Genomic DNA, 16248 nt, shown 5'->3' with positions numbered 1-16248 from the left:
GGACATAGCCTGCCTATTCTAGTCATATGTTACAGGTTTATGACTCTCTTTTTTAAACATCGGAGTCAGGATCATGTACTTGAGGGCAGTAGTTTTTCTGTTCATACTGTATGTTTGTGTGATATACACTTACAGTACTGTTGGATGATTGTATTAGAATGTCTATTAACAAGAAAACAATTTGATGCTACTTACTGCTGGCAACTGTTTGCCGTGCCCATGCTGTATGGAGACATGAGAACAAAGGACGTCCGATCAGCTTCACTCCATGCAATCCAATTTATTGAACCAAGATAAAAATAAGCGCTGTCTTTAGCATGAAATGCATTTACCTGCCAGTCCCCCACTGTATTTCCACTGTCTGTATTGGTTTTATTTTGGTTCAGTAAAGTGGATTGCTTGGAGTGCAGCCGATCGGATGTCCTTTGTTCTGATCTATTCAGCACACGAGTTGGGCTAGCACCTACAGGAGGAGTTGTGCTTGGAGATTGGGAGTCTCTCTACCTTGAGCAGCGATAAGCATCTCTGTATGGAGACATGTTGGAGAAACCATTTTGGTCTTGCATTACCATTCTCTGATTCAGAGCAAGAATCATCATTCAGTCATGAAATATTTGACCTACCCGATCACTCACCAGTTTTGGCATTTGCATAGGGAAGACTTCAACTAAAGAAGACATATCATCGAATATATATTTTCATGTTAAAGCAACTGTGAAGTTCTAAGAAAAAGGTAGCCAAAAGGTCCCTGCAAGTGAGCAGGTAATATACTGTCCATGTCTCTGACCTCCTCCACTCCAGCATTACAGCTTCCACCAGTTTTCTTTGGCATTTGATGCCTTCTGGAGTGTCAGATGCCTGTGCCCCTCCACTGTGCCATGGTTCCATTTTCCGATATCTAGCGTGTTTCCCCAAAAATAAGATGTCTTTTTGGCTCAAAAAAACACACTAGGTCTTATTTTCAGGATAGGTCTTATTTTTTAAATGTCCAGATGTGGACAGGGGGTGCAGAGGTGAGCTGCAGGGAGTTGTAGATGAGGATTACTATGGAGAGGGCCGGCTGATGACAGTTGTGAGCTGTAGTCAGGTGTTGCAGGGGAGACTTGACAGGTGAGTTTCAGACAGGGTGCAGATATGAGCCACAGACAGGGTGCAGGGGTAAGTTGCAGATGTGGGATGCAGAGCTGGGGTGTGGCTGGGGGGTGCAAAGGTAGGTTGCAACTCAGCTCAAATTTAAGGTTTGACATGTTGGATATCTATTTACTCAATGCAACCTCGTCTTTTATATTGTGTATATTACCTTTGTGATAATACCGTGTAACATAAAAAATTGGAACTACCGCCATTTTATTCTCTAGGGTCTCTGATTTCAGAAAATATATCACGTTTTGGAGTTTTGTGTAAGAATCAGGCCTAAATGTGTGCAAAATACAGCTCTGGCAGCGAAAGGGATAAAGGGTAAGCCCGACTCTCGCTTTCCTGACAAGCAGCCAATCGCTGCTCATTACACTGCAAGGTCTCTCTCCTCCCTGCTAGTCCCCAGGTGCGGTGCTGGAGACAGGCAGGGAGGGGAGGAGGAGATAAACAGCTCAATGTTAAAAATATTAAACGTTTAAGTTGCAATAAAGCCCCTTCGTTTTTAAAAGCCCCAGACATTCCATAAAGCACCTCTGATTTAAACATGGTTTTGGTTAAAATTTATTTTTTTTATCAGGACATGTAGATTTTCATGAGGGACAAGTAGATTGGGACACCGATTTAGTCCCTGGACAAGTTGTTTTTTCAAAAATTTTCACTCCCCTGTTTCATGTAGGCAATTTTACATACCTTTTGAAGCCTTTCAGCCTGTCCTTGTTTTCTCTCCATGTGATAGGGGTCACAAGGATAGAAAATGAGAGTTAATCTTGGAACCTCAGCAGTAAAAACCCGACAGAGGCTCAAACTTTTCTTTACTTTACTCAATCTAAAACTAAAAATCTGAATTTTCAGTTTAATCCTGCCAGCTCCATTGTGCATGTATTTGAATGAATGCCGCTCATTTTGAAAATCACTAGTTTATCGATTTCAGGTCTTTGGAGAGAAAGGTGATGTTTTGCTTTGACATCCAATCAGCTTCAGCATTCAAAAACGAAAGAAGGAATGTAATTGGTTGCAGCAGCTAGTGCAGTTGCTATTAATACCTGACCCATTGATTTTTCTGTTAGGTCTAAAGAGCGCTGAGGCAGACAGCCACCATTGTACAACACACTCTCAAGAGCAAGCTTGACGCTTAGAACAAGTAATTGACACTTTCCACAGGGAACTGTGCTTCAAGCCAGCAGCTGAAACCGTTAAGAGGAAACTATCTCAGCGGATCAACGTGAAGCATTCTGAGCCTGAAAACGATAGTAATTCCAGACTATAAGATTCCAGCGCTGTGCAAGCACTATTTCCAAATGACTGCCCTCTGCAACATTCATAATGTGTCTTGTAACTTTTTTTTCCCACTCTAAACAGTAGCAGATGTGTTTTCTAAATGAAATAAATTCCTTTATTTTGCGGAGTTTGAGAATGCAGATAAGGTTTTGCAAGGCCATAAAGGTCTTTGTAGAAGCCATTAATAATTTTATGAGTGATCCAATGGCTGTAAATCTGTTGAATAGTTCTGCCCTGAGCATATTCTGCCATGAATTTGTGCCATTTGCATAGTTAATGCACCACTGTGGCATTTATTAACCATGAAGGCACCTTTACTGGGTGAAAGGTGACACACATGGTTTCAGAGAGATTGTATTTGTGGCATCACAACAAAGAACTGGAAAAGCTGGCCTTTACTTATAGATTTATTTTCGTTCAGCCTACAGGCTGAACCAAACTCTACCATATTCCTCCATCCATGGTAAGTAGTGTAGGTGGACAAATCTCCACTGTATTCTGATAGTCGGCTCCTGCAGCTGTCGGAATTTGTGAACAGTGTCTGCATCTAAATGGGTGCAGCCAGCCGGCTGACAATTTTCCACCCGACTTCTCCAGCAAAAGTCAATTGCTCTATTGACTTTTTTGAGACAGGCGGTGCCAACAGGGGCACCCACTGTTCGAATTTTAGTGGAATTGGCATGCGTCAGTTGAAATTAAAGATACATGTGTGAGCCTTATTACGGTTTAACAAACAGGGCTTTTGGAAATGTTTACCATTTCTCTATTGTTTCTCACCAATGCCCCTCATTAGTGTTAATGTGAGGAATAGTGCCCCATTGGTGGTATCAGTGGGAGGAATAGTGCCCCATTGATGGTGTCTGTAGGGGGAATGGTGTCCCATCATTGGTGTCAGTTGCTGGAATAGTGGCCCAAGGGCCAGATAAAGGAAAGCAAAGGGCCACAGTTTGGAGACCACTGAACAATGCCTGACATGCATTAGGTGTAGGTTCAGTCAATATTTATTTATTTGTTTTGCTTTTGCAAAGGGTGGGTGAGAATTAGAACACACGTTAGGTACCTAATGCAATTGGAGCTCCATTAGAGAGATTTTCTCTTACTTACTGCTTGGGTGTCCTACTAACTCATATCTAGCTGATATGGGGCGGGAATGCCAGACAAGGATTTTTCAAGGCCATAAAGGTTATTTTAGAAGTCATTGATTTTAAGGGTGATCCAGTGGCTTTTAAGGGTGATCCAGTGGCTTCTTCCAGGTTCTTACTAGGTAGGGAAGATGAGCAAATGGACATTGATGTCCCCTCTACCTGCAGCTTATTGGAACCACTGTGAGCTATTTTTTACTTTCTCTGTCTTTCTGTCTTGGTGACCCCTTACTGAAAACTAGACTTCCACTTTAATCCTCTTTTTGTTTCTGTATTTCCTGCTTTCAATTAAATGATACCTTGTGATTCTATGAAAGTGGTGTATCCACAGGCACTTCCTTACTTAAGCTGACATGAGATGTTTCTGTCGCCAGTAACTGACATGGTTTGATGAAGTCAGTGTGAGGGTCAATTCCTTTTCCCTGTTCTTACTTTAGTAAGAGAGATAATTCACCCAGGGCCATTGGGTATTGTGGGATTTATTATACCGCCAGCCTTTGCCCTTTATAAGTTAATAGCTGTGACTTGTGTTCTTTTACTAGGATTCAGCTCAAGAGAGCGTTATCAAAAGAGATATCCACCGAACATTTCCTGCACATGAATACTTCAAGGACTCAGAGGGCGATGGACAAGACTCTCTTTACAAGATTTGTAAGGTAAGAAGATATATGATGCTCTGCAACCCAAAAAATGTTAAGAGTCCAGATGATTTTTTTGTTGGGGCAGTTTCCTAAAAGTGCTTCAAGTGCTGTGATCATGGGGTCAGTTTCTAAATGAGACGTAAACAAAATGGAATTTGTATGCTTTCTTGTATTTGTGTTGGTTTCCTTTCATAATACAAAAGGGGTAACTAAATTCGTACCAGTAATTTTTTTTTTTTTTGAATCTGACTTTTTAAAAAAAATTTATGACTGTTTGTCCTAACCAAGCTTGTTGATATGCAGTATGCAACATTTTACATACAAACGTTTTTCTATCCAACTCATTGCAGAGTATTGGGGAAGACTTCTGCATGATGGATTGTTCATTCTTTGGGCTTCTGGTCCCATAAAAGCATCCACAAGGCAGTCTAGGCAGGAGCCTTGGTTGTTGGTGGATGTCCAGGGGACCACGCCACAACCTTCATGCTCCTATAGTAAACTATGGACATTACCCAATTTAACAAATACCTGCACTTGTCTGTCATTTCACAATGGAGGATGCACTTGTAGGCATTTTGTGTCTGATGGGGCAGCTCAGGTCCGTACAGACCAATCAAATGGGGTGGCTTCACTTTGCCAACTGCAATCTTTATCCACATCAATCGAAGAGATATACCTTGCCCTGGACCTCATTCTAATCAAAAACACATCTGCTGCGCAGGTTATGGTATTGCCCTACAGCTCTTTCAGAGTCTGGTACAAATATAAATGTTAAAATGTATACCTATATGGACAATTAGCAAAATAAGTCTTACCATACTTACCGTTAACCCCTTCTCCCATCTTCTGGGTCTTCCCTTAGGTTACCTATATAAAAAAAATAGAACATAAAACAATTGATAAAAATGTTCTGCATGCATTGCTTCAGCATTTGCCTAAACAAAAAGCTCAAGATTAGTGTAGTTCCACTCATCCAATTTATTGAGTGTTCTCTTTTTAAAGTATATATAAAGCCAACACTTTTTTTGTTTTGGATGGAGTGGATAGAGAAGGGTTAATGCACTGTAATTTTTTGTCTGTGTCCTATTGGGTAGATTTCCATTGACTTCTTGTCCCATAGCTGCATCAGGATATTAGAGGAATTGTACATGTGAAGTCTTATGAATTATATTGTATATCATAAACAGTTGCAATATTTTTTAAAGTATAAAAATAAAATGCTGTTTTAACTGTTTTATACATTATTTTCCTAATCTCCTGCAGTCTCATTGTGTCCACATGCACACACCTTTTAGCAATGGGTACTTTGTATTTCTCAGGATTGGTTTCTAGTTAGTGACAACTAAGAAACATGACTGCAATGTGCATCCAGTGGTCGTCTCTACTTATTTATTTATTTCAGGTACTTATATAGCGCTGTCAATTTACGCAACGCTTTACATATATTGTACATTCACATCAGTCCCTAACCCTCAAGGGACGTACAATCTAAGGTCCCTAACACACATTCATACATACACATACTAGGGACAATTTAGACAGGAGCCAATTAACTTACCAGCATGTCTTTAGAGTGTGGGAGGAAACCGGAGTACCCGGAAGAAACAGGGAGAACATGCAAACTCCAGGCAGGTGGTGCCGTGGTTGCGATTTGAAGCAATGACCCTAGTGCTGCCAGGAGGAAGTGCTAACCATTTAGCCACTGTGCTGCCACTTGGAGAGTATGTGAAAGGGTGACAACAAAGGAGAGAGCTGGAAGACAGGGACAGAGTATTGTTACCCTGTTACAGAAAATGCATGCACAAGGCTCCTTTATGACAGGATCACCAGGTATTACTTTTTAAAAACAGCTGCAGATTTAAAAAAAAAAACAAAAATGACTTTTTTAATTACATTCTAGCCATTCTTTTCAAGAAAGGCATTTTCCCAACTGTTTAGTTCCCTGTAGTTGAAGCAGTGAATCCACTCCATTTGCATTTTTCAGTATTTCATATAGACTGGAAGTGGCTGTAAAGAGGCGGCAGATTATCCGCACTCAGATGGAATTTAGCAAACAAAATGTCATTCATAAAAGCCCAACTGTGGGCAGAAAAAAATTATCCTTTGTAATGGAGCTGTGCCCACACTGCAAGGATTAGTAGCTTGTTTTGCTCCTCTTGATCCTCCACTTCCCCAGCAGATGAGGCAATCCAGTGGTGGACTGTTCCTCAATATTCTCACGTCCAGAGCAGGGCTATGGATTCTGCTCTGGTCTTGATGGAGTCAGGACCCTAGACCGATAAGGCACAGAGGTGTAGGTGCTGCAGGGACCAGTCTAGATGTGGCGAGGAGCAGAGGGTCTGGCAAGTATATGTCCTTTTATTGTTCCTCTAGACATAAATGAGCAATTAATCCTTGCACTTTGTGCACAGCCCCACTGCATGAGATCATTTTTGTTTGCCCAGAGTTGGGCTTTAAGGTTTACATGTGCTCTAGGCCTCATGCACACTGGACACTTTTACAGGTGTTTGTTGGTTTTTTTTATTTTCAGCCTGTAAACGCACCTGTATGTTAGCCCCACGGCTTAAAATTTCAAGTCCTTAGCTACTAGCAGTTCTTAAGAGTTTCTCGTCACCAGTTGCCCAACCCAACCACTACCCTTCCCCGCCCCTAATTTCGCCACTAAACATGCCCTCATAAATTATCTCATGAAATGACACTGTGAAATGTTTTATGCGGAATAAATATTAAAAACAAAATAATATTAATAAAGCAATGTAAACACCTCCTCCATCCCATGTCTTTCTCCTTCTCCAGTCCCATCTCCCCCATCCCATGTCCTCCTCTACCAGTCCCCCTTTACCATCAGAGTCCCCCTTTACCATCAGAGCCCCCCATTTTCCATCAGAGTACACCCTCCATGTATCAGTGATCTATGGTGTGCACCTTCCATGTATCAGTGATCTATGGTGTGTACCTTCCATGTATCAGTGATCTGTGATGTACACCCTCCATGTATCAATGATCTGTGATGTACACCCTCCATGTATCGTGATCTATGGTGTGCATCCTCCATGTATCAGTGATCTGTAATGTACACCCCCCATGTATCAGTGATCTGTAATGTACACCCCCCATGTATCAGTGACCTATAGTGTACACCCTCCATGTATCAGTGATCTGTGATGTACACCCTCCATGTATCAGTGATCTGTGATGTACACCCTCCATGTATCAGTAATCTATAGTGTGCTCCCTCCATGTATCAGTGATCTATAGTGTACACCCTCCATGTATCAGTGATCTATGGTGTCCACCCACCATGTATCAGTAAACTATAGTGTACACCTAACATGTGTCAGTGATCTATACTGTGCTCCCTCCATGTATCAGTGATCTGTGATGTACACCCTCCATGTATCGGTGATCTATGGTGTGCTCCCTCCATGTATCAGTGATCTGTAATGTACACCCCCCACGTATCAATGATCTATAGCAGTGATGGCGAACCTTTTTGAGCCCGAGTGCCCAAACTGCAACCCAAAACCAACTTATTTCTTTCAAAGTGCCAACACTGCAATGAAACCTGAATATCGAGCTTTTGGTTTAGAAAAAACAACTCGTACAGTAGTGCAAACTAATTAACAGTACAGGGATGACCAGAGACTGCGGACACAGTACAGGGATGACCAGAGACTGCGGACACAGTACAGGGATGACCAGAGACTGCGGACACAGTACAGGGATGCTCAGAGACTGCGGACACAGTACAGGGATGACCAGAGACTGCAGACACAGTACAGGGATGACCAGAGACTGCGGACACAGTACAGGGATGCTCAGAGACTGCGGACACAGTACAGGGATGACCAGAGACTGCGGACACAGTACAGGAGATGACCAGAGACTGCGGACAGTACAGGGATGACCAGAGACTGCGGACAGTACAGGGATGACCAGAGACTGCGGACACAGTACAGGGATGACCAGAGACTGCGGACACAGTACAGGGATGCCCAGAGACTGCGGACACAGTACAGGGATGACCAGAGACTGCGGACACAGTACAGGAGATGACCAGAGACTGCGGACAGTACAGGGATGACCAGAGACTGCGGACAGTACAGGGATGACCAGAGACTGCGGACACAGTACAGGGATGACCAGAGACTGCAGACACAGTACAGGGATGACCAGAGACTGCAGACACAGTACAGGGATGACCAGAGACTGCGGACACAGTACAGGGATGACCAGAGACTGCGGACACAGTACAGGAGATGACCAGAGACTGCGGACACAGTACAGGAGATGACCAGAGACTCCAGTGGTGGACTGTTCCTCAATATTCTCACGTCCAGAGCAGGGCTATGGATTCTGCTCTGGTCTTGATGGAGTCAGGACCCTAGACCGATAAGGCACAGAGGTGTAGGTGCTGCAGGGACCAGTCTAGATGTGGCGAGGAGCAGAGGGTCTGGCAAGTATATGTCCTTTTATTGTTCCTCTAGACATAAATGAGCAATTAATCCTTGCACTTTGCGCACAGCCCCACTGCATGAGATCATTTTTGTTTGCCCAGAGTTGGGCTTTAAGGTTTACATGTGCTCTAGGCCTCATGCACACTGGACACTTTTACAGGTGTTTGTTGGTTTTTTTTATTTTCAGCCTGTAAACGCACCTGTATGTTAGCCCCACGGCTTAAAATTTCAAGTCCTTAGCTACTAGCAGTTCTTAAGAGTTTCTCGTCACCAGTTGCCCAACCCAACCACTACCCTTCCCCGCCCCTAATTTCGCCACTAAACATGCCCTCATAAATTATCTCATGAAATGACACTGTGAAATGTTTTATGCGGAATAAATATTAAAAACAAAATAATATTAATAAAGCAATGTAAACACCTCCTCCATCCCATGTCTTTCTCCTTCTCCAGTCCCATCTCCCCCATCCCATGTCCTCCTCTACCAGTCCCCCTTTACCATCAGAGTCCCCCTTTACCATCAGAGCCCCCCATTTTCCATCAGAGTACACCCTCCATGTATCAGTGATCTATGGTGTGCACCTTCCATGTATCAGTGATCTATGGTGTGTACCTTCCATGTATCAGTGATCTGTGATGTACACCCTCCATGTATCAATGATCTGTGATGTACACCCTCCATGTATCGTGATCTATGGTGTGCATCCTCCATGTATCAGTGATCTGTAATGTACACCCCCCATGTATCAGTGATCTGTAATGTACACCCCCCATGTATCAGTGACCTATAGTGTACACCCTCCATGTATCAGTGATCTGTGATGTACACCCTCCATGTATCAGTGATCTGTGATGTACACCCTCCATGTATCAGTAATCTATAGTGTGCTCCCTCCATGTATCAGTGATCTATAGTGTACACCCTCCATGTATCAGTGATCTATGGTGTCCACCCACCATGTATCAGTAAACTATAGTGTACACCTAACATGTGTCAGTGATCTATACTGTGCTCCCTCCATGTATCAGTGATCTGTGATGTACACCCTCCATGTATCGGTGATCTATGGTGTGCTCCCTCCATGTATCAGTGATCTGTAATGTACACCCCCCACGTATCAATGATCTATAGCAGTGATGGCGAACCTTTTTGAGCCCGAGTGCCCAAACTGCAACCCAAAACCAACTTATTTCTTTCAAAGTGCCAACACTGCAATGAAACCTGAATATCGAGCTTTTGGTTTAGAAAAAACAACTCGTACAGTAGTGCAAACTAATTAACAGTACAGGGATGACCAGAGACTGCGGACACAGTACAGGGATGACCAGAGACTGCGGACACAGTACAGGGATGACCAGAGACTGCGGACACAGTACAGGGATGACCAGAGACTGCGGACACAGTACAGGGATGACCAGAGACTGCGGACACAGTACAGGGATGCTCAGAGACTGCGGACACAGTACAGGGATGACCAGAGACTGCAGACACAGTACAGGGATGACCAGAGACTGCGGACACAGTACAGGGATGCTCAGAGACTGCGGACACAGTACAGGGATGACCAGAGACTGCGGACACAGTACAGGAGATGACCAGAGACTGCGGACAGTACAGGGATGACCAGAGACTGCGGACAGTACAGGGATGACCAGAGACTGCGGACACAGTACAGGGATGACCAGAGACTGCGGACACAGTACAGGGATGCCCAGAGACTGCGGACACAGTACAGGGATGACCAGAGACTGCGGACACAGTACAGGAGATGACCAGAGACTGCGGACAGTACAGGGATGACCAGAGACTGCGGACAGTACAGGGATGACCAGAGACTGCGGACACAGTACAGGGATGACCAGAGACTGCAGACACAGTACAGGGATGACCAGAGACTGCAGACACAGTACAGGGATGACCAGAGACTGCGGACACAGTACAGGAGATGACCAGAGACTGCGGACACAGTACAGGAGATGACCAGAGACTGCGGACACAGTACAGGAGATGACCAGAGACTGCGGACACAGTACAGGAGATGACCAGAGACTGCGGACACAGTACAGGAGATGACCAGAGACTGCGGACACAGTACAGGAGATGACCAGAGACTGCGGACAGTACAGGGATGACCAGAGACTGCGGACACAGTACAGGAGATGACCAGTGACTGCGGACAGTACAGGGATGACCAGAGACTGCAGAGAGTACAGGGATGACCAGAGACTGCGGACAGTACAGGGATGATCAGAGACTGCGGACAGTACAGGGATGACCAGAGACTGCGGACACAGTACAGGAGATGACCAGAGACTGCGGACACAGTACAGGGATGACCAGAGACTGCGGACACAGTACAGGAGATGACCAGAGACTGCGGACAGCACAGGGATGACCTGAGACTGCGGACACAGTACAGGGATGACCAGAGACTGCGGACAGCACAGGGGATGACCAGAGACTGCGGACAGCACAGGGGATGACCAGAGACTGCGGACAGCACAGGGGATGACCAGAGACTGCGGACAGTACAGGGGATGACCAGAGACTGCGGACAGTACAGGGGATGACCAGAGCCTGCGGACAGTACAGGGGATGACCAGAGACTGCGGACAGCACAGGGATGACCAGAGACTGCGGACAGCACAGGGATGACCAGAGACTGCGGACAGTACAGAGATGACTGCTGACCTTTGGGGAGGGAGGGGGAGCGGGTACTTGAATTTGACAGGTACCCGCTCTTACTTCCGCAGAGTTTTTTTTTTTATCTTACCTGTTCCTTTATCCAGCCGCGCGTTGTCTTCCCGGCTTCTGTAGTGTGGGCGCTCGTCGGACAGCCGGATGCCCAGTGCGCATGCGCGAGAAGCGCTGCGCTTTGTGATTGGTCCGGCGGCTTCTGGGATCTGTCATGTGTCCCAGGTACCGCCTTACCATTCACAAAGAGCACTGCTTCTTGTGCATGCGCACTTGGGACCCGGCTGTCACGCACACTACAGCCGGGAAGACAGCGCGCCGCTGGATTCTCCTGGCGTGCCCACAGATAAGGCTCGGCGTGCCGGCTGTGGCACGCGTGCCACGGGTTCGCCATCACTGATCTATAGTGTACACCCTCCACGTATCAATGATCTATAGTATACACCCCCATGTATCCTGTACAGGAATGGTAGAGATCCCACACAGGGAGTACACGCAGCCCTCTCTGTAGTCCATACACACAAATACACTCACAGTGTTGGACTGCAGGCTCTGGCTGGCCTCTATGACGGCGGTGAGTGGTACAGTGTCATCCAGAGACAGCTTATTGGATGGCTGTTTCTCCATGAACGCCATCCCGGCAACCCCAAGACAAACCTACTGAACGCAGGCCCGGCCACTCAGGTGGGCGTGCCCTGGGGCTTTAGGTGGGTCTACTTTGACATGATGGGCATGCCAGGAGACAGTGTCTGTCTACCCAGCTGCCTGTGCTGCCTTATAGTGGCTCCGGCTTTGCCAGTGACTCTCCGTCACATTATTTCCACACGCCAAATGCGAGCAGGCGAGTAGAAATTTTAAGCCCTGTGTTAGCCTATGTATCCATGCACACGTATGCATTTACCAGCATTTTAGAAGAGGAACATTTACAGGCTGGAAAAAAAACATTACCAGTGCATTCAGGAGAGGATCGTTTGGGCTGAAAAAACACGCAAATACACATAAACTTACGTTCTCGCTAAACATATTTAGGTGTGTTCGCTTTTTTGTGTACTGACACATTTTATTGTCCAGAATAAATTCATATTCTGCCCAATACAATACAATAGTACTAAACACGCATTCAAAATGCAGCTTTTACATTGGTTTGCGGCTTTTGTCCTGCCCGGAGAAAAGCCATTTAGAGCAACTGAGCAAACGCTCAGTATGCACGAGGCCCTAAAGTATATTTTCACTTATTCATCTAAACTGGGATCTTGCTTACTTTTTCTTTGTTCTCATTTACACAGCATAACTTGAAAACAAATGTTTAAAAATTGCTGCTTTTACTTGCTTAAAAATCAACATAGCTTTCCCCTGTGTAAATATTAAAATGCCTGCAGCTACAGAAACTGTTGCTGCTGACCTTTAAAAAAAAACAGCCACTCACCTGTCTGTTTCTCCACTATTCTTCGGTCCCCGGTATCTTCATTGTGGACAACCAACTGCGACTGCTTGTGGCTTCACACAGCGCATGCATGAGCCAGGCTGCGCATCCGTGAGCCCACAATCTCTTGGGATTGTGAAGTGTCACAAGAGGCTGCGGGGGGGGGGGAGGAGAACTTCTGCTTCCATCACCTAGGTGGTCAGAGAGGATGTGGGAGTGGGTACCTGTCAAAACCAGGTACAACCCCCCCCCCCCCAAAAAAAAAGCCAATTTTGACAGAGGAGGGGGGATGGGGAGGAACAGAGGAACTTCCCTTTTTGGGTGAAGTCCTGCTTTATCTTTGTATGGTGTTTGCAGATGTCACCAGATGTAAATTCATTTTTTGCACTGTCTGTCCTAACAAAGGGCAAAAGATCTCAAGGCTTGGGTGATACATTTTATGATAATGCAGTTTAAAAAAAGTTCCTTCCATTTGTCCCTTTAATTGCACTTTGAATTTGTTCAGAATAGTTTGCAAGTTGCCTTTAGAATTCTGTATATAACGCTGCTCCAAAGAAAGAACTAGAAATGTAAAACAATTATACATTTTAATTATTTTAGGTAATTGATGTGAATGGGGGGTATTTTTTAAATTATTTTGGGTAATGTGATCCGCTGTGTCCGGGTGACACATGGATCACCAGCCTCCCAGGTTCACACTCTGTGAGCCTCGCAACACAGGTACGGTAGCCTGCATCAGTGCTGCTTCCCGGCTGCCTTCTATAGGCAATGGGTGGACGGGAAGCAGTTAAAAATAGTGTCCAATTGTCTTTAACCACTTCTTGGCCGCGCTATAGCCAGAAGATGGCTACAGTGTGCCTCTCCATTTCTGGATGTCCTCCCACGTGCGCACCTCCCATGCGCCTCCTGGGGCATGCATTGGGAGCGCTTTGTTACTGTTGTGTCCTTTTGGACACAGCTGATCACAGATTGCGGTAAAGGTCCAATCGCAGTGGACCTTTACCATGTGATCAGCTGTGTCCAATCACAACTGGTCACATGTAAACAGACTTCCTGGTTATCAGTATTCCTTTCCTCACACGCTATCTCTGTGTGAGGAGGGGGGGGGGGGCGATAATTGGCAAGTCTGACAATACATTGTTTTCACTGATAATCAGGGCACTGATCATCCGTGCCCTGATTATCACTGCAGTCCCATCAGTGCCAATCAGTGTGGTTTGTCAGTGCAGCTGAACTTTGCCCCCTTTGTGCTGGTGCTCAGTGGAACTTTGCCCCCTTGTGCTGGTGCTCAGTGGCACTTTGCCCCCTTGTGCTGGTGCTCAGTGGCACTTTGCCCCCTTGTGCTGGTGCTCAGTGGCACTTTGCCCCCTTGTGCTGGTGCTCAGTGGCACTTTGCCCCCTTGTGCTGGTGCTCAGTGGCACTTTGCCCCCTTGTGCTGGTGCTCAGTGGCACTTTGCCCCCTTGTGCTGGTGCTCAGTGGCACTTTGCCCCCTTGTGCTGGTGCTCAGTGGCACTTTGCCCCCTTGTGCTGGTGCTCAGTGGCACTTTGCCCCCTTGTGCTGGTGCTCAGTGGCACTTTGCCCCCTTGTGCTGGTGCTCAGTGGCACTTTGCCCCCTTGTGCTGGTGCTCAGTGGCACTTTGCCCCCTTGTGCTGGTGCTCAGTGGCACTTTGCCCCCTTGTGCTGGTGCTCAGTGGCACTTTGCCCCCTTGTGCTGGTGCTCAGTGGCACTTTGCCCCCTTGTGCTGGTGCTCAGTGGCACTTTGCCCCCTTGTGCTGGTGCTCAGTGGCACTTTGCCCCCTTGTGCCGGTGCTCAGTGGAACTTTTCCCCCTTGTGCCGGTGCTCAGTGGAACTTTTCCCCCTTGTGCCGGTGCTCAGTGGCACTTTGCCCCCTTGTGCCGGTGCTCAGTGGCACTTTGCCCCCTTGTGCTGGTGCTCAGTGGCACTTTGCCCCCTTGTGCTGGTGCTCAGTGGCACTTTTCCCCCTTGTGCCGGTGCTCAGTGGCACTTTGCCCCCTTGTGCCGGTGCTCAGTGGCACTTTGCCCCCTTGTGCTGGTGCTCAGTGGCACTTTTCCCCCTTGTGCCGGTGCTCAGTGGCACTTTGCCCCCCTTGTGCCGGTGCTCAGTGGCACTTTGCCCCCTTGTGCTGGTGCTCAGTGGCACTTTGCCCCCTTGTGCTGGTGCTCAGTGGCACTTTTCCCCCTTGTGCCGGTGCTCAGTGGCACTTTGCCCCCTTGTGCTGGTGCTCAGTGGCACTTTGCCCCCTTGTGCTGGTGCTCAGTGGCACTTGGCTACCTTTTGCTGGTGGTCAGACCTCTGTTATTGTGTTTTTCTTTTAAAGCAAAATATGTTAATGCATGGGTTGTTTTTTTCTAAACTAAAACCTCAGTGCACAGGTTTAATTGCAGTGTTGGCATTTTGTGATAAATAAGTGGGTTTTGGGTTGCAGTTTGGGCACTCGGTCTCTACAAGGTTCTCCATCACTACTTTAGGCTGTCTATGGCTTCAGTACTTATGAACTGCAGACCCTGAAGATGCATATACTGAGTTTGTTTATTTTAGTTTCTTAATCTGCACTTGCTTTAATTTAGTAATTTAAAAGTAAAACCGATTCATAAGCCTGACAGCCAAAAAAACTGGCAGTATTGTCAGCCTGTTGGCACACAACCTTTCGTGGCCAATGCAATACTCCCATTAGCATCACCTTTTTAAATCATTTCCTTACCCTGCTTAGAATTTTGAAACCATGTAAATAAGCTTTAGGAGATGACTGTACATGTGTTGATGGTGGGGAGAGAAAAACACGTACAGGGTAAATAGAAGCAAATTTATTTCTGCTGCCTACAGGCACAAGCCACTTGTCCCTAATGGTAATTCTGACCCTGTGTGCACTGTTATCAGATTACTCTGTGTGTTGAGTGTCAGATTTAATTAGCATATTACGAACCCTCCCAAATTGGGAAAAGTATATCGAAACCCATAAATGTCACCCTGAGGTCACCACAGAGGACAAGGGGGCACCCTTTACGGCTAGAGGAAAAGAGATTTAATCTCCAAATACGGAAAGGTTTCTTCACAGTAAGAGCTGTGAAAATGTGGACTAGACACCCTCAAGAGTTGGTTCTGGCCAGCTCAGTGGATTGCTTTAAAAAAAGGCCTGGATTATTTCCTAGATCCTTGCCTCTCAGGGGATTAGGAATGAATTTCTTCCCCTGCAGGAGCAAATTGGATCGTGCTTTGCTGGGTTTTTTTGCCTTCTTCTGGATCAACTGTTGGTATAGGATTATAATTTTATTTTTTTTATATGGTTGAACTGGATGGACTTTTGTCTTGTTTTCAGCCAGACTATGTAAATAAACATTTAAAGCAGTTTACCAGCCTGTAGGTGCATTGGCTGGATTCGTTTCAGGCTTTTTTTCCCTTTATTATAACCTGGTGATTCTGCCAGGAACACATACAATTCCTGTCCAA

At 45.9% G+C, this 16248-nt stretch overlaps 1 protein-coding gene across 1 annotated transcript in view; it reads left to right on the top strand.

The window, feature by feature from the left end:
* The window catches only part of LOC149429339 (rab GTPase-activating protein 1-like), a 187338-nt gene that overhangs the window by 6079 nt on the left and 165011 nt on the right, over window positions 1–16248 (top strand). The window contains exon 2 of the mRNA XM_089666607.1: window positions 4100–4213. Within this exon, the coding sequence (XP_089522733.1) occupies window positions 4100–4213 (114 nt within the window). The remainder of the gene's footprint in view (window positions 1–4099; window positions 4214–16248) is intronic.

The sequence above is a fragment of the Staurois parvus genome, unplaced genomic scaffold, assembly GCF_062004578.1.
Source record: "Staurois parvus isolate SC_StPar_1 unplaced genomic scaffold, SC_StPar_1.0 ptg002753l, whole genome shotgun sequence".
NCBI classification, from domain to species: Eukaryota; Metazoa; Chordata; class Amphibia; order Anura; family Ranidae; genus Staurois; species Staurois parvus.
The sequence above is the reverse complement of the archived record's forward strand: the minus strand, read 5'-3'. Positions and strand labels throughout refer to the sequence as shown.